Here is an 18,629-nt window from a genome sequence, read left to right on the forward strand (position 1 = left end):
AGGGCATATCTGGCAGCATGAGGGCATATCTGGCACTGAGGGATGTGTACGGCTAGAGCTGCATTTCCCACCCTAGGCTTATACTCGAGTCAATGAGTTTTCCCAGGTTTTTGTGGTAAAATTAGGTGCCTCGGCTTATATTGACTTATACTCGAGTATATACGGTATTTTAATATTTTTTAATATAAGCTTGTGTTTTAGATATGAGATGAGACCGGCGCCCATGCAGCTGCAGATTTCTGCTCTTTGTGTATAAACTGTGGTAGTAGGTAGCGTCTCCTTAAATTCACATTGACTAACATAACACTAAGAGAATGTCAGGATAATCTGTGAGGATGTTCTTTTTCTATAGTGTGTATCATTGTGTGTGTCAGGTGCATATAAGGTGTCAGGATGTCACTGTCTATCTCTCCATGCAGGAGGGGGAGTATATAGAGGAACACAGGGGTCTGTACAAGGACGTGATGATGGAGAATCACCGGCCCCTCACATCACTGGGTAAGAGGAGACCATCATGTATTGTACAGGGGAGAGCAGGTATGGGGGCCCACTATATACACACATCATCTGATAATCACATATATACACTGTACTCAGTCACTGTGTGTCTCCTACAGATGGACCCAGTAACAGAGATACCCCAGAGAGATGTCCCCGTCCTCTGTATTCCCAGTATTGTACAGAGGAGAATCACAGGATCCCACAGGAGGATCAGGTAGGTGGGATTTAGGGTCTCACCAATATACCAAAGTGACTATCTGTGACCGGACACCTGCGACAGTTCCGCCATCACAGAATGGGGTCCAGGTCACAAGGGATCTGGCCAATTAGGGGATTCCCGCTTACCGCCAGTAACCGCCTGTTACTGACTCCACCCACTGCGCAGTGGGCGGGTACTATGCTGCCACCACCAGACTCCTTCCTGTGGTGTCTGGAACCATATTTCTGCTGTGTATGCGTCGACACGCTGTCTTACCACACCTGTGTGGCGTTGACTGATCCCCACTAATCGCTTGCCCAAGCACGGAATGGTAGCTGGCGTAAGGCGGAGCTTGGAGACGCTGGGTGTACCCAAAACAGCCGAATAACGGGACTATGTTTGACATATCCCTGCAGGTCAGAAGATGAAGCGTCGTCTTGAGGCAAAATATGTTTATTCGCTCAAATAGTTCTAAAAAGAACTCTTCCCTAATTCTAGGGGCAGCAGCAATACAGCAGATGTTCACAGCAGACAGAAGATGGTGTATATCCCCCTGAGGCTCGCAGGAACCTTTTTATACAGTAAAACCACTCTGAATCTCATGGGGTAGTCCCACCCTGAGTCTTTTCCACCCAATCACGATATCTTACAAAATATAAATAAATAAATTACATTTCTCTAACGTCCTAGTGGATGCTGGGGACTCCGTAAGGACCATGGGGAATAGACGGTCTCCGCAGGAGACTGGGCACTCTAAGAAAGATTTAGGACTACCTGGTGTGCACTGTCTCATCCCCCTATGACCCTCCTCCAAGCCTCAGTTAGATTTCTGTGCCCGGCTGAGCTGGATGCACACTAGGAGCTCTCCTGAGCTTCTAGAAGAAAGTATAGTTTAGGTTTTTTATTTTCAGTGAGACCTGCTGGCAACAGGCTCACTGCATCGAGGGACTAAGGGGAGAAGAAGCGAACCTACCTAAGTGGTGGTAGCTTGGGCTTCTTAGGCTACTGGACACCATTAGCTCCAGAGGGTTCGAACACAGGCACCGATCTCGTCGTCCGTTCCCGGAGCCGCGCCGCCGTCCCCCTTACAGAGCCAGAAGCAAGAAGAGGTCCAGAAACTCGGCGGCTGAAGACTTCTGTCTTCTCCAAGGTAGCGCACAGCACTGCAGCTGTGCGCCATTGCTCCTCATGCACACCACACACTGCGGTCACTGATGGGTGCAGGGCGCTGGGGGGGCGCCCTGAGCAGCAATATTTACACCTTGGCTGGCAAATTAACACCATATATCCCCAGGGGCTATATAGGTGTATATTAACCCCTGCCAGATACATTAAAATAGCGGGAGAAAGCCCACCGAAAAAGGGGCGGGGCCTTCTTTCTCAGCACACTGGCGCCATTTTTCCCTCACAGCTCCGCTGGAAGGAAGCTCCCTGGCTCTCCCCTGCAGTCCTGCACTACAGAAAAGGGTAAAAAAAGAGAGGGGGGGCACAAATTAGGCGCAGTATAAGTATATATGCAGCTATAAGGGGAAAACACACTTTTATAGGTGATATCCCTGTGATATATAGCGCTCTGGTGTGTGCTGGCATACTCTCCCTCTGTCTCCCCAAAGGGCTTTGTGGGGTCCTATCCTCTGTAAGAGCATTCCCTGTGTGTCGGTACTGCTGTGTCGACATGTATGAGGAGGAAAATGGTGTGGAGGCGGAGCAAATGCCTGTGAATGTGCTGTCACCCCTGAGGGGTCGACACCGGTGTGGTTGGACTTATGGAAGGAATTGCGTGAAAGTGTCAACTCCTTACACAAAAGGTTTGACGACATAGGACAGCCGGCTACACAGCTTGTGCCTGTTCCAGCGTCTCAAATGTCATCAGGGGCCTTAAAACGCCCGCTACCTCAGGTGACAGATACAGACGTCGACACGGATACTGACTCCAGTGTCGACGGTGATGAGACTAGTGTACCCTCCAATAGGTCCACCCGTTACATGATTGAGGCAATGAAAAATGTTTTACACATTTCTGATAATACCCCAGGTATCACAAAAAAGGGTATTATGTTCGGTGAGAAAAAAACTACCTGTAGTTTTTCCTGCATCTGAGGAATTAAATGAGGTGTGTGAGGAAGCGTGGACTTCCCCTGATAAGAAATTGATAATTTCAAAACGATTATTGGCAGCGTACCCTTTCCCGCTAGAGGATAGGTCACGTTGGGAAACACCCCCTAGGGTAGACAAGGCGCTGACACGCTTGTCAAAGAAGGTGGCACTACCGTCTCCGGATACGGCCGCCCTGAAGGAACCTGCTGATAGAAAGCAGGAGAATACCCTAAAGGCTATATACACACACTCAGGCATTATATTGCGACCAGCGATTGCATCAGCTTGGATGTGCAGTGCTGCTGCTGCGTGGTCAGATTCCCTTCTGGATAATATTGATACCATGGATAGGGACAATATTTTGCTGACGCTTGAACATATAAAAGACGCAGTCTTATACATACGTGATGCACAGTGGGATATTTGCCGGCTGACATCACGAGTAAGCGCTATGTCCATTGCCGCCAGACGGGGGTTATGGACTCGGCAATGGTCCGGTGATGCCGACTCAAAGCGGCACATGGAAGTTTTACCCTATAAAGGGGTGGAACTGTTTGGGGATGGTCTTTCGGACCTCGTGTCCACAGCTACGGCTGGGAAATCGACCTTTTTGCCACAGACTGCGCCACAGCAAAAGAAAGCACTGTATTATCAGGTACAGTCCTTTCGACCCCAGAAACACAAGAGGGCTAGAAGCTCCTCCTTTCTGCCGAGAGGCAGAGGTAGAGGAAAAAAGCTGCAACACACAGCTAGTTCCCAGGAGCAGAAGTCCTCCCCTGCGTCCGGTAAGTCCACATCATGACGCTGGGGCTGCTCAGGTGGACCCGGGCACGGTGGGGGCCCGTCTCAGAAATTTCAGCGCACAGTGGGTTCTCTCACAGGTGGATCCCTGGGTCCTTCAAGTAGTACTTCAGGGGTACAGGCTGGAATTCGAGACGTCTCCCCCCTGCCGTTTCCTAAAGTCTGCCTTACCGGCAACTCCCTCTGCCAGGGAGGCAGTGTTGGTGGCTATTCAGAAACTGTATTCACAGCACGTGATTGTCAAGGTACCCCTTCTTCAACAAGGAAAGGGTTACTATTCCACACAGTTTGTGGTACCGAAACCGGATGGTTCGGTGAGACCCATCTTAAATCTAAAATCCTTGAACACTTATATCAAAAGGTTCAAGTTCAAGATGAAATTGCTCAGAGCGGTTATTGCGAGCCTAGAGGAGGGGGACTACATGGTCTCCCTGGACATCAAAGATGCGTATCTTCATGTCCCCATTTACCCTCCTCACCAGGAGTACCTCAGATTTGTGGTACAGGACTGTCACTATCAGTTCCAGACGCTGCCGTTTGGGTTATCCACGGCGCCGAGGGTCTTTACCAAGGTAATGGCCGAAATGATGATACTCCTTCGCAAGAAAGGTGTTTCAATTATCCCGTACTTGGACGATCTCCTGATAAAGGCGAGGTCCAAGAAATAGTTGGTAGTGGGGGTAGCACTTTCTCAGGAAGTGCTACAAAGTCGCAGCTGGTTCCGACGACACGTCTTCTGTTCCTGGGAATGATTCTGGACACAGACCAGAAAAGAGTGTTTCTTCCAGTGGAAAAAGCAGAGGATTTGTCATCTCTGGTCAGAGACATCCTAAAACCAGGAAAAGTGTCGGTACATCAATGCACACGAGTCCTGGGAAAAATGGTAGCTTCATACGAAGCAATTCCATTCGGAAGGTTCCACGCAAGGACGTTCCAGTGGGACCTGTTGGACAAATGGTCCGGGTCCCATCTCCAGATGCAACAGCGGATAACCCTGTCGGCAAGGACCAGGGTGTCACTGCTATGGTGGCTGCAGTGGGCTCATCTACTAGAGGGCCGCAGATTCGGAATACAGGACGGGGTCCTGGTGACCACGGATGCCAGCCTTCGGGGCTGGGGGGCAGTCACACAGGGCAGAAATTTCCAGGGGCTGTGGTCAGCTCAGGAGATATCGCTGCACATAAATATTCTGGAGCTAAGGGCCATTTACAGTGCCCTAACTCAAGCAAGACCCCTGCTTCAGAACCGGTCGGTGCTGATCCAGTCAGACAACATCACGGCGGTCGCCCATGTAAACAGACAGGGCGGCACAAGAAGCAGGAGGGCAATGGCAGAAGCCACAAGAATTCTCCGATGGGCAGAGAATCATGTGCTGTTCATCCACTCCCGGAATGAACAGCAGTGTTCATTCTGGGAGTGGACAACTGGGAAGCAGACTTCCTCAGCAGGCACGACCTCCACCCGGGAGAATGGGGACTTCATCCAGAAGTCTTCCAGATGCTGGTAAACCATTGGGAAAAACCACAGGTGGACATGATGGCGTCCCGCCTCAACAAAAAGCTAAAAAGGTATTGCGCCAGGTCAAGGGACCCTCAGGCGGTCGCTGTGGACGCTCTAGTGACACCGTGGGTGTACCAGTCGGTTTATGTTTTTCCTCCTCTACCTCTCATACCCAAGGTATTGAGAATAATAAGAAGGCGAGGAGTGAGAACTATTCTCGTGGCTCCGGATTGGCCAAGAAGAGCTTGGTACCCGGAACTTCAAGAGATGCTTGCAGAGGACCCTTGGCCTCTGCCGCTCAGACAAGACCTGCTGCAGCAGGGACCCTGTCTGTTCCAAGACTTACCACGGCTGCGTTTGACGGCATGGCGGTTGAACGCCGGATCCTAAAGGAAAAAGGCATTCCGGAGGAAGTCATCCCTACCCTGATCAAGGCAAGGAAGGATGTCACCACATTTGGCGGAAGTATGTTGCTTGGTACCCTGGCTGAGGAGGACCTGGAGTTCTCTCATTCGGTGCTGCAGAGTCATCCGCACTCTCCCGCCCGTTTGGGAGCTTTGGTATAATCCCTATGGTCCTTACGGAGTCCCCAGCATCCACTAGGACGTTAGAGAAAATAAGAATTTACTCACCGGTAATTCTATTTCTCGTAGTCCGTAGTGGATGCTGGGCGCCCATCCCAAGTGCGGATTGTCTGCAATACCTGTACATAGTTATTGTTACAAAAATCGGGTTTTGTTGGGAGCCATCTCTTCAGAGGCTCCATTTGTTATCATACTGTTAACCGGGGTTCCTATCACGAGTTATATGGTGTGATTGGTGTGGCTGGTATGAGTCTTACCCGGGATTCAAAAATCCTTCCTTATTGTGTCAGCTTTTCCGGGCACAGTGTCCTAACTGAGGTCTGGAGGAGGGTCGTAGGGGGATGAGACAGTGCACACCAGGTAGTCCTAAATCTTTCTTAGAGTGCCCAGTCTCCTGCGGAGCCCGTCTATTCCCCATGGTCCTTACGGAGTCCCCAGCATCCACTACGGACTACGAGAAATAGAATTACCGGTGAGTAAATTCTTATTTTTAAAAGGATATAAATGCATAAAGCAATTTCCTCCTTCCTGGTAATTTACAAGTCTCCTTTGATCACACAGATTCTATAGTTTCTACAGCAGTGTCTGTAGTTGTAACAAATGGTACAGGAAAACAAGTTATACAAAGTATAGAAATTGTTTCCCCCTGCCATTCACGTATCTGGAGTGAATATACAGGAAATCATTGATAACAAACTGATTTCCCCAGTAGCATAGACACACCAAAAGAACACCCTAGGGGTCATTTCACAGGAAGTGCTGTAACCAAAGTATTGGTCATTTCACTCTTACACCTTCTCACAGGAACTGCAGAACCCAAGCACATTACCTGCTGTGCCCTGACCAACACATCAAAGGATCTGATTACACTAGGAGGTTACTGAGCATATGACTTCCTATGTGAGAGTGTACCATGACTTATCCTATAGTTACTAAGAGCATCTTGGATACAAATACATTATAAAACGTGCAGTGTATAACTCTCCAACTGCGCACAGCGCAGTCATATAACATGAAGACACATTTTTATACACTCTACTCCCGGCGCCGTTAGTACATTTGAATGGGGCGCCTAGTGCCCATTGTCTCTGTAAAATGGCGCCGGACACTGAGGAATAACCCCTTCAGTGCCGCTGACGCCATTGTCCCTGTGGCTGACGGGATCTCCTTCCACACTATCCCTATATGATCTGTAGAGAAGCTGTGTGTCTTATACAGTGATATTCTGTTGTTCAGTCTTAAAGTAATCAGACATTACTAAAGTGTTATTTCTCTAACGTCCTAGTGGATGCTGGGGACTCCGTAAGGACCATGGGGAATAGACAGGCTCCGCAGGAGACTGGGCACTCTAAGAAAGATTTAGTAGTACTGGTGTGCACTGGCTCCTCCCTCTATGCCCCTCCTCCAGACCTCAGTTAGAATCTGTGCCCGGCTAGAGCTGGGTGCTTTTAGTGGGCTCGCTTGAGCTTGCTATTAAAGTATTTTAGTTAGGTTTTTTATTTTCAGAGAGCTTCTGCTGGCAACAGACTCTCTGCTATGTGGGACTGGGGGGAGAGAAGCAAACCTACTAACTGCGGCTAGGTTGCGCTTCTTAGGCTACTGGACACCATTACTCCAGAGGGTTCGAACACAAGATCTTAACCTTGGTCGTCCGTTCCCGGAGCCGCGCCGCCGTCCCCCTCGCAGAGCCAGAAGACAGAAGCCGGCAGAAGCAAGAAGACATCGAAATCGGCGGCAGAAGACTCCTGTCTTCACATGAGGTAGCGGACAGCACTGCAGCTGTGTGCCATTGCTCCCACATTACACCCACACACTCCGGTCACTGTAGGGTGCAGGGGGGGGGGCGCCCTGGGCAGCAATTAGGATACCTCTTGGCAAAAAGACACATATATACAGCTGGGCACTGTATATATGTACGAGCCCCCGCCATTATTTGTACATAGAAGCGGGACAGAAGGCTGCCGCTGAGGGGGCGGGCCCTTCTTCCTCAGCACACCAGCGCCATTTTCTCTCCACAGCTCCACTGAGAGGAAGCTCCCCAGGCTCTCCCCTGCAGTATCAAGGTAGAAAAAGGGTAAAAAAGAGAGGGGGGGGAACATAAATTTAGGTGCAAATTATCATAAACAGCAGCTACTGGGTAAACACTAAGTTACTGTGTAATCCCTGGGTTATATAGCGCTGGGGTGTGTGCTGGCATACTCTCTCTCTGTCTCCCCAAAAGGCCTGGTGGGGTCCTGTCCTCAGAGCATTCCCTGTGTGTGTGTGCGGTGTGTCGGTACGTTGGTGTCGACATGTTTGACGAGGAAGGATACGTGGAGGCAGAACAAGTGCAAATGAATGTGGTGTCGCCGCCAACGGCGCCGACACCTGATTGGATGGATATGTGGAAGGTAATAAATGATAATGTAAGCTCCGTGCATAAAAGGTTGGATAAAGCTGAAGCCTTGGGACAGTCAGGGTCTCAACCCAGGTCTGATCCTGCAGCTCAGAGCCTGTCAGGGTCTCAAAAGCGCCCACTATCCCAGATGGTTGACACAGATGTCGACACGGATTCTGACTCCAGTGTCGATGACGATGATGCAAAGTTGCAGCCAAAAATGACTAAAGCCATCCGCTACATGATTATAGCAGAGAAGGATGTATTACACATATCAGAGGATAACCCTGTCCCTGACAAGAGGGTTTATATGTATGGGGGAAAAAAGCAAGAAGTGACTTATCCCCCTTCACATGAATTAAATGAATTATGTGAAAAAGCGTGGGATTCCCCCGATAGGAAAGTAATAATTTCCAAGAGATTACTGATGGCGTATCCTTTCCTGCCAACGGATAGGTCACGCTGGGAATTCTCCCCTAGGGCAGACAGCGTTGACACGCTTATCTAAGAAGGTGGCCCTGCCGTCTCAGGATACAGCCGCCCTAAAGGATCCTGCAGATAGGAAGCAGGAAGGTATCCAGAAGTCTGTTTATACACATTCAGGTACCATACTGAGGCCAGCAATTGCTTCGGCCTGGATATGTAGTGCTGTAGCAGCATGGACAGATACTCTGTCTGAGGAGATAGATACCCTGGACAGGGAGACTATTTTACTGACCCTGGGGCATATCAAAGGCGCTGTTCTATATATGCGGGATGCCCAGAGGGACATTTGCCTGCTGGGCTCTAGAATAAACGCAATGTCGATTTCTGCCAGAAGGGTCCTATGGACTCGGCAATGGACAGGTGATGCCGACTCTAAAAAACACATGGAGGTTTTACCTTATAAGGGTGAGGAATTGTTTGGGGACGGTGTCTCGGACCTAGTTTCCACAGCTACTGCTGGTAAGTCAAATTTCTTGCCATATATTCCCTCACAGCCAAAGAAAGCACCATATTACCAAATGCAGTCCGTTCGTTCACAAAAAAGCAAGAGAGTCAGAGGTGCATCCTTTCTTGCCAGAGGCAGGGGTAGAGGAAAAAATCTGCACCATGCAGCTAGTTCCCAGGAACAAAAGTCCTCCCCGGCTTCCACTAAATCCACTGCATGATGCTGGGGCTCCACAGGCGGGCCAGGAGCGGTGGGGGCGCATCTCCGAAATTTCAGCCACCAGTGGGTTCGCTCACAGGTGGATCCTTGGGCTATACAAATTGTGTCTCAGGGATACAAGCTGGAATTCGAAGTGACGCCCCCTCACCGTTCCTAAAATCGGCCTTGCCAGCTTCCCCCATGGAGAGGGAGGTAGTGTTTTGGCGGCAATTCACAAGCTATATCTCCAGCGGAATAGTAACCCCTCCTTCAAAAGGGAAGGGGTTACTATTCCACTATTTTTGTGGTACCGAAACCGGACGGTTCGGTCAGACTCATTTTGAATTTAAAATCCCTGAACATTTATCTGAAGAAATTCAAGTTCAAAATGGAATCGCTCAGAGCGGTCATTGCAAGCCTGGAAGAAGGGGAGTTTATGGTGTCTCTGGACATCAAGGATGCTTACTTGCATGTCCCCATTTATCCACCTCATCAGGAGTACCTCAGGTTTGTGGTACAGGACGGTCATTACCAATTCCAGACGTTGCTGTTTGGCCTGTCCACGGCACCGAGATTATTTACCAGGGTGATGGCGGAAATAATGGTGCTCCTTCGGAAGCAAGGAGTTACAATTATCCCATACTTGGACGATCTCCTCATAAAGGCGAAGTCCAGGGAGCAGTTGCTGATCAGCGTATCACACTCTCAGGAAGTGTTGCGACAGTACGGCTGGATTCTGAATATTCCAAAGTCGCAGCTGATTCCTACGACGCGTCTGCCCTTCCTGGGCATGATTCTGGACACAAACCAGAAGAAGGTGTTTCTCCCGGAGGACAGGAGCTCGTGACTCTGGTCAGAGACCTCCTAAAACCAAAACAGGTATCGGTGCATCACTGCACGCGAGTTCTGGGAAAGAGGGTGGCGTCATACGAAGCCATTCCCTTCGGCAGGTTCCATGCGAGGATCTTTCAGTGGGATCTGTTAGACAAGTGTTCCTGATCGCATCTTCAGCTGCATCGGCTGATCACCCTGTCCCCCAGGGCCAGGGTGTCTCTTCTGTGGTGGCTGCAAGGTGTTCACCTCCTCGAGGGCCGCAGGTTCGGCATACAGGACTGGGTCCTGGTGACCACGGATGCAAGCCTCCGAGGATGGGGGGCAGTCACTCAGGGAAGAAACTTCCAAGGGCTTTGGTCAAGTCAGGAGACTTGTGTGCACATAAATATCCTGGAACTAAGGGCCATATACAACGCCCTGAGTCAAGCGGAGCCTCTGCTTCGAAACCAACCAGTGCTGATTCAGTCAGACAACATCACTGCAGTGGCCCATGTAAACCGCCAGGGCGGCACAAGAAGCAGGGTGGCAATGGCAGAAGCCACCAGCATTCTACGTTGGGCGGAGAATCACGTGCAAGCACTTTCAGCAGTGTTCATTCCGGGAGTGGACAACTGGGAAGCAGACTTCTTCAGCAGGCACGACCTCCACCCGGGAGAGTGGGGACTTCATCAAGAAGTCTTCATGCTGATTGCAAATCGATGGGACCTGCCACAGGTGGACATGATGGCGTCCCGCCTCAACAAAAAGCTAAAACGGTATTGCGCCAGGTCAAGGGACCCTCAGGCGATAGCTGTGGACGCACTAGTAACACCATGGTTGTTCCAGTCGTTCTATGTGTTTCCTCCTCTTCCTCTCATACCAAAGGTGCTGAGAATTATAAGAAAAAGAGGAGTGAGAACAATACTCATTGTTCCGGATTGGCCAAGAAGGACTTGGTACCCGGAACTGCAAGAAATGCTCACAGAGGACCCATGGCCTCTGCCTCTCAGACAGGACCTGTTGCAACAAGGGCCCTTTCTATTCCAAGACTTACCGCGGCTGCGTTTGACGGTATGGCGGTTGAACGCCGGATCCTAGCGGAAAAAGGCATTCCGGATGAAGTTATTCCTACGCTGATAAAGGCTAGGAAGGACGCGACAGCAAAGCATTATCTCCGTATATGGCGAATATATGTTGCTTGGTGTGAGGCCAGGAAGGCCCCTACAGAGGAATTCCAGCTGGGTCGATTCCTGCACTTCCTACAGTCAGGAGTGACTATGGGCCTAAAATTAGGGTCCATAAAGGTCCAGATTTCGACCCTATCCATTTTCTTTCAAAAAGAACTGGCTTCACTGCCTGAGGTTCAGACGTTTGTTAAGGGAGTGCTGCATATTCAGCCTCCTTTTGTGCCACCAGTGGCACCTTGGGATTTTAACGTGGTGTTGGGTTTCCTGAAATCCCACTGGTTTGAGCCACTTAAGACCGTGGAGCTAAAGTATCTCACGTGGAAAGTGGTCATGTTGTTGGCCTTAGCTTCGGCTAGGCGTGTGTCAGAATTGGCGGATTTGTCATGTAAAAGCCCCTATCTGGTTTTCCATATGGACAGGGCAGAATTGCGGACTCGTCCGCAATTTCTACCAAAGGTGGTGTCATCTTTTCATTTGAACCAACCTATTGTGGTGCCTGCGGCTACTCGTGACTTGGAGGATTCCAAGTTGCTTGACGTTGTCCGGGCTTTGAAGATTTATGTAACCAGAACGGCTGGGGTCAGGAAGACTGACTCGCTGTTTATCCTGTATGCATCCAACAAGCTGGGTGCTCCTGCTTCAAAGCAAACTATTGCTCGCTGGATCTGTAACCCGATTCAGCAGGCTCATTCTGCGGCTGGATTGCCGCATCCAAAATCAGTGAAAGCCCATTCCACAAGGAAGGTGGGCTCTTCTTGGGTGGCTGCCCGAGGGGTCTCGGCATTACAGCTTTGCCGAGCTGCTACTTGGTCGGGTTCAAATACATTTGCAAAATTCTACAAGTTTGATACCCTGGCTGAGGAAGACCTTGTGTTTACCCATTCGGTGCTGCAGAGTCATCCGCACTCTCCCTCCCGTTTGGGAGCTTTGGTATAATCCCCATGGTCCTTACGGAGTACCCAACATCCACTAGGACGTTAGAGAAAATAAGATTGTACTCACCGGTAAAATTATTTCTCGTAGTCCGTAGTGGATGCTGGGCGCCCGTCCCAAGTGCGGTCTTTCTGCAATACTTGTATATAGTTATTGCTTAATGAAGGGTTATGTTATGTTGGCATCCATTGGTTGATGCTCTGTTGTTTGTTCATACTGTTAACTGGGTAAGTTTATCACAAGTTATACGGTGTGATTGATGTGGCTGGTATGAGTCTTACCCTGGATTCCAAAATCCTATCCTTGTAATGTCAGCTCTTCCGGGCACAGTTTCCTTAACTGAGGTCTGGAGGAGGGGCATAGAGGGAGGAGCCAGTGCACACCAGTAGTACTAAATCTTTCTTAGAGTACCCAGTCTCCTCCGGAGCCCGTCTATTCCCCATGGTCCTTACGGAGTCCCCAGCATCCACTACGGACTGCGAGAAATAGATTTACCGGTGAGTAAAATCTTATTTTTGTTGTTATTCAGGATGAGCACCTTTCTGATATGAAGGCCGAAGATACAGAGGGAGAAGAAGAGACGTATGTGACTGATATGAAGGCAGAAGATACAGAGGGAAAAGAAGACGTATGTGATGGATATGAAGGGAGAAGATGAGACGTATGTGACTGATATGAAGGCAGAAGATATAGAGGGAGAAGAGACGTATGTGACTGATATAAAGGCAGAAGATATAGAGGGAGAAGAAGAGACGTATGTGACTGATATGAAGGCAGAAGATATAGAGGGAGAAGAGACGTATATGACGGATATGAAGGCAGAAGATACAGAGGGAGAAGAAGAGACGTATGTGACTGATATGAAGGCAGAAGATACAGAGGGAGAAGAAGAGACGTATGTGACTGATATGAAGGCAGAAGATATAGAGGGAGAAGAGACGTATGTGACTGATATGAAGGCAGAAGATATAGTGGGAGAAGAAACGTGTGTTACTGATATGAAGGCAGAAGATATAGAGGGAGAAGAAGAGACGTATATGACGAATATGAAGGCAGAAGATATAGAGGGAGAAGAAGAGACATATGTGATTGGTATGAAGGCAGAAGATATAGAGGGAGAAGAAGAGACGTATGTGAGGAGAGATCAGAAGTGTAATGAAGAGGAAATGCCTACAGATATCACCACAGGTAATCATTTTTATTACAGAAAAGAGTCACATATTCTCCTTGCTGCATCACTACAGAAGTCTCTTCCCCTACACCCTCCTCTGTCAGTACAGACTAATGAGGGAAATGTATCTGCTCAATGTGGGAGTCAGGTAACATCAGCCCCTATTATACTGCTCTCTCCCTCACATCATGTCATTGTCTTACCTGCCCAGAGATCTGGCCAGTATCCTCCCCACACTCTCTGGTGTATCTCATACATCAGGAGCCATCATCCCCTATTGTTCTCCTGCTCTCCACCTCACGTCATGTCACTGTGTGTTATCAGCCCAGAAATCTGACCAGTCTCCTCCCCACACTATCTGGTATATCTCATACATCAGGAGCCATCAGCCCCTATTATACTCCTGCTCTCCCCCTCACATCATGTCACTATGTGTGTAACCAGCCCAGAGACTTGACCAGTCTCCTCCCCACACTCTCTGGTGTATCTCATACAACAGTAATTAGGTCATCACTATAATGATTGACTTATTGGCTTAATTTACTAGCATAAGTCTGGTGGGACTATTCTATCTGGGGATGACCAGAGGACCATATAGAAGCTGCTGTTGCAACATACATATCCACCTGGAGCACTTTGTGTAGTGTGGAAGCAGATGTTGGTAGTTCAGCCCACAAGTGTTCTGTATGTATGTGTGGGAGCAGTCTAGATAGATATTGTGTTTAGCAATGTCACTAGCTGAAGAGGCTTCCTGTTCTGTAATGCTGGCCTGTGTACGTTACATAGCAAAGTCTGTATTACGTGGGGGAGAGATAATCATTGGTGATGTGACATCTGCATGTCCCTGTGGCTGGGGCTATGACATCTGTGATTGTGGGAGCAGAAGACAATATTTTATCTGTTCTCCGAGAGTCTTACTTGATGTTAGTACATTTATAATTGTAATAATGTGGTCATAGGTAATAAGTTGAAATTTAGCAACTAAACATTATTCATAATAGTGACACGGTGGTGTAGTGGTGAGCAGTGTTGTCTCGCAGCATTAGTGATGAGTTCAGTTCCCAACCAAGGTTCTATCTGTGTGGAGTTTGTATGTGTTTCCTACAACTCTGCAAAAATCATACTGGTAGTTTAATTGGCTTCTGACATATATGAACCCTAGTGTGTCATATGGAATATAGATTGTTAGCTCCACCGGGGCAGGGAATAATGTGATTTTCTAGTTATTCTCTGTAGAGCAGAGTAATATGTGTGCACTGTATATAGAACTGTGCATTATAATAGTTATATTATTTCCAGCAGATGGAGGCACAAGCAGGAATTCCTTGGAGGGAGATCTCATCTTGTCTGCAGAAAGTAAAATAGAAGATAACACCACACAGGATTCTCCAGGAGACATCCCCATTTCTCTAACTATACATCCAGTACCTGATACTTCATCTGATCCCTCTAATCCAGATGACTGTTCATGTAATACCTCAGATTTTGTTACACATCATGCAGCTCATACATGTGATAAAATATTTCCATGCTCTGAGTGTGGGAAGAGTTTTGCACGCAAATTACAACTTGTTATACATCAGAGAAGTCATACAGGTGAGAGACCATTTCCATGTTCTGAGTGTTGGAAAAGTTTTGCACACAAACCAGAGCTTGTTCTACATCAGAAAAGTCACACAGGTGAGAAACCATTTCCATGTTCTGAGTGTGAGAAATGTTTTCCACTCAAATCACAGCTTGCTAGACATCAGAGAATTCACACAGGTGAGAATACATTTCCATGCTCTGAGTGTGGGAAATGTTTTCTGTATAAATCAGAACTTGTTATACATCAGAGAAGTCACACAGGTGAGAAACCATTTCCATGTTCTGAGTGTGGGAAATGTTTTATAGTCAAATCACATCTTGCTAGACATCAGAGAAGGCACACAGGTGAGAGACCATTTCCATGTTCTGAGTGTGGGAAATGTTTTATAGTCAAATCACATCTTGTTGCACATCAGAGAAGTCACACAGGTGAGAAACCATTTCCATGTTCTGAGTGTGAGAAATGTTTTCCACTCAAATCACAGCTTGCTAGACATCAGAGAATTCACACAGGTGAGAATACATTTCCATGCTCTGAGTGTGGGAAATGTTTTCTGTATAAATCAGAACTTGTTGCACATCAGAGAAGTCACACAGGTGAGAAACCATTTCCATGTTCTGAGTGTGAGAAATGTTTTCCACTCAAATCACAGCTTGCTAGACATCAGAGAATTCACACAGGTGAGAATACATTTCCATGCTCTGAGTGTGGGAAATGTTTTCTGTATAAATCAGAACTTGTTATACATCAGAGAAGTCACACAGGTGAGAAACCATTTCCATGCTCTGAGTGTGAGAAATGTTTTCTAGTCAAATCACATCTTGTTGCACATCAGAGAAGGCACACAGGTGAGAGACCATTTCCATGTTCTGAGTGTGGGAAATGTTTTCTGTGTAAATCAGATCTTGTTATACATCAGAGAATTCACACAGGTGAGAACCCATTTCCATGCTCTGAGTGTGAGAAATGTTTTCCACTCAAATCACAGCTTGCTAGACATCAGAGAATTCACACAAGTGAGAATACATTTCCATGCTCTGAGTGTGGGAAATGTTTTCTGTGTAAATCAGAACTTGTTATACATCAGAGACGTCACACAGGTGAGAAACCATTTCCATGCTCTGAGTGTGGGAAACGTTTTGTACGCAAATCACAGCTTGCTAAACATCAGAGAAGTCACACAGGTGAGAATACATTTCCATGCTCTGAGTGTGGGAAATGTTTTCTGTATAAATCAGAACTTGTTATACATCAGAGACGTCACACAGGTGAGAAACCATTTCCATGCTCTGAGTGTGGGAAAAATTTTGCATGCAAATCACTTCTTGCTAGACATCAGAGACGTCACACAGGTGAGAATACATGCTCTGAGTGTGGGAAATGTGTTCTGTATAAATCAGAACTTGTTATACATCAGAGACGACACACAGGTGAGAAACCATTTCCATGCTCTGAGTGTGGGAAAAGTTTTGCACGCAAATCACATCTTGCTAGACATCAGAGAATTCACACAGGTGAGAATACATTTCCATGCTCTGAGTGTGGGAAATGTTTTCTGTATAAATCAGAACTTGTTATACATCAGAGAAGTCACACAGGTGAGAAACCATTTCCATGCTCTGAGTGTGGGAAAAGTTTTCTGTGTAAATCAGAACTTGTTATACATCAGAGAAGTCACACAGGTGAGAAACCATTTCCATGCTCTGAGTGTGAGAAAAGTTTTTCAGGCAAATCACAGCTTGCTAGACATCAGAGAAGTCACACAGGTGAGAAACCATTTCCATGCTCTGAGTGTGGGAAATGTTTTCTGTATAAATCAGAACTTGTTATACATCAGAGAAGTCACACAGGTGAGAAACCATTTCCATGCTCTGAGTGTGGGAAAAGTTTTGCAGGCAAAGCGTATCTAGCTAAACATAAAAAATTACACAGGAGTAAAGCATTACTATGATCTGATACACAACAGGGTTGTAGCAACACTTTATTGTATTGGACAGGTCCGGACTGCCCATCTTTCACCTCTGGCATATTCCAGAAGTGCCAATGGACTGTTGGTTTCATCCAGTTCCACAGAGATATAGGAAGGCTGTGTGCAGCGCAGCCTCTGGCTCTCTGGTTTAGCCGCCCCTACTTCCCAAAGTGTCTACCCCACACCCACCCCATAAATAATTACATACAGTGTGCATTAGGGAACACATATTGTTTTTTCTTACACAGAATTACCCCTCCCTTTTAGCACCTCAGTGACATCACAATCTGATTGAGCAGCTTGCCAGTATGTGCATTGTATTTAGAGAGGCATGGGTGGGTCAGCATTAGGATGGATTGCTTACTCCAGAGTGCCTTTGGAGAAGTTAGGGGTGTCTCCAGGTAAGCTGGCTCTCAGATACTGTAGGAGCCATCATGTGGCCTTACACTGGGCATTCAGACCCAGACATATATGTAATTATTTGTGGGGTGCAGTGGCCCCTATGTCAGTATGGCTGCAGTGATCGCAAAAACGCGCTATGGCGCGTTTTTTACCCGTTTTTGAAGACATGGGACTCCAGTTTACAAAGTGGGAGGGTCCCCAGGGACGCGCTCCTCAATAGCCAATCCCTAAGGGGGATTTCTTTCAACTGACACGCTGGCCTCGGGCTGAATGATATAAAGAGGAGGTGGAGCCAGTTTCCCCTCCTCTTTGGCGCCTGGCTGCTTGCGGAGGCCGGGTGACTTGGTGTCGGTGAGTGAATAGTGCGGCTGGTGAACGGTTTACGAGGGGGGGTTGCCACAGCTTCTCTGGGGGGTGCTGGCAATGTGCAGGGATCGGTGTCCTCCATGATCTAGTGGGTAAGGCTGGGCTTTGTGACTGGGGCTTCCCGCGGTGCCTCGAAGCAAGAGCGGCAGCACGGCCACTGCCTCAGATGGCACCGCGAGAAGCCCCAGTCACAAAGCCCAGCCTTACCCACTAGATCACGGAGGACGCCGATCCCTGCACGTGTGGTGCGTTCCCTGTCTGTGTCCCTGTGTCTGCTACGGCCCGGGGGGTGGGGGGGAGGAGGACGACGGTGATTACTGCAGTGTGCCTCAGTGCTCTTACCTGGTGCAGTGTGCCTCAGTGCTCTTTCCTGGTGCAGTGTGTCTCAGTGATCTTACCTGGTGCAGGGTGTCTCAGTGATCTTACCTGGTGCAGGGTGCCTCAGTGCTCTTACCTGGTGCAGGGTGCCTCAGTGCTCTTACCTGGTGTGCACGGTGCCTCAGTGCTCTTACCTGGTGCAGTGTGCCTCAGTGCTCTTACCTGGTGCAGTGTGTCTCAGTAATCTTACCTGGTGCAGTGTGTCTCAGTGATCTTACCTGGTGCAGGGTGCCTCAGTGCTCTTACCTGGTGCAGGGTGCCTCAGTGCTCTTACCTGGTGCAGGGTGCCTCAGTGCTCTTACCTGGTGCAGGGTGCCTCAGTGCTCTTACCTGGTGCAGGGTGCCTCAGTGCTCTTACCTGATGCAGTGTGTATAACATGCTCTACCGGGCGCATTGTGTATAACGTGCTTTACCAGGCGCATTGTGTATAACGCGCTCTACCGGGCGCAGTGTGTATAACGCGCTCTGTCTGGCGCAATGTGTATAACGCGCTCTGCCTGGCACAATGTGTATAACGCACTCTAACAGGCGCAATGTGTATAACGTGCAATAACTGGAGAAATGTGTATAACGTGCTGTACCTGGTGCAGTTTGTATAAGTCCTCTACCTGGTGCAAAGTGTATAACGTGCTG

General features: G+C 48.3%; 1 protein-coding gene across 2 annotated transcripts; it reads left to right on the forward strand.

Annotated features, from left to right (window-relative positions):
- The first annotated feature begins 424 nt into the window (after positions 1 to 424).
- LOC135054651 (zinc finger protein 585A-like) lies at positions 425 to 17,673 on the forward strand. Of its 2 annotated transcripts, none has more exons than XM_063957889.1 (4): positions 425 to 498; positions 618 to 715; positions 12,651 to 13,309; positions 14,592 to 17,673. In XM_063957889.1, exons 3-4 carry the CDS (start codon positions 12,757 to 12,759, stop codon positions 16,829 to 16,831), a joined length of 2,793 nt encoding a protein of 930 aa, XP_063813959.1. In that variant the 5' UTR covers positions 425 to 498; positions 618 to 715; positions 12,651 to 12,756; the 3' UTR covers positions 16,832 to 17,673. The 2 variants fall into 2 exon arrangements, with proteins under 2 accessions (XP_063813959.1, XP_063813960.1); XM_063957890.1 differs by having other exon boundaries at positions 14,595 to 17,673.
- Positions 17,674 to 18,629: the final 956 nt, after the last annotated feature.

This window comes from Pseudophryne corroboree, chromosome 3, assembly GCF_028390025.1.
Source record: "Pseudophryne corroboree isolate aPseCor3 chromosome 3, aPseCor3.hap2, whole genome shotgun sequence".
Classification (NCBI taxonomy): Eukaryota; Metazoa; Chordata; class Amphibia; order Anura; family Myobatrachidae; genus Pseudophryne; species Pseudophryne corroboree.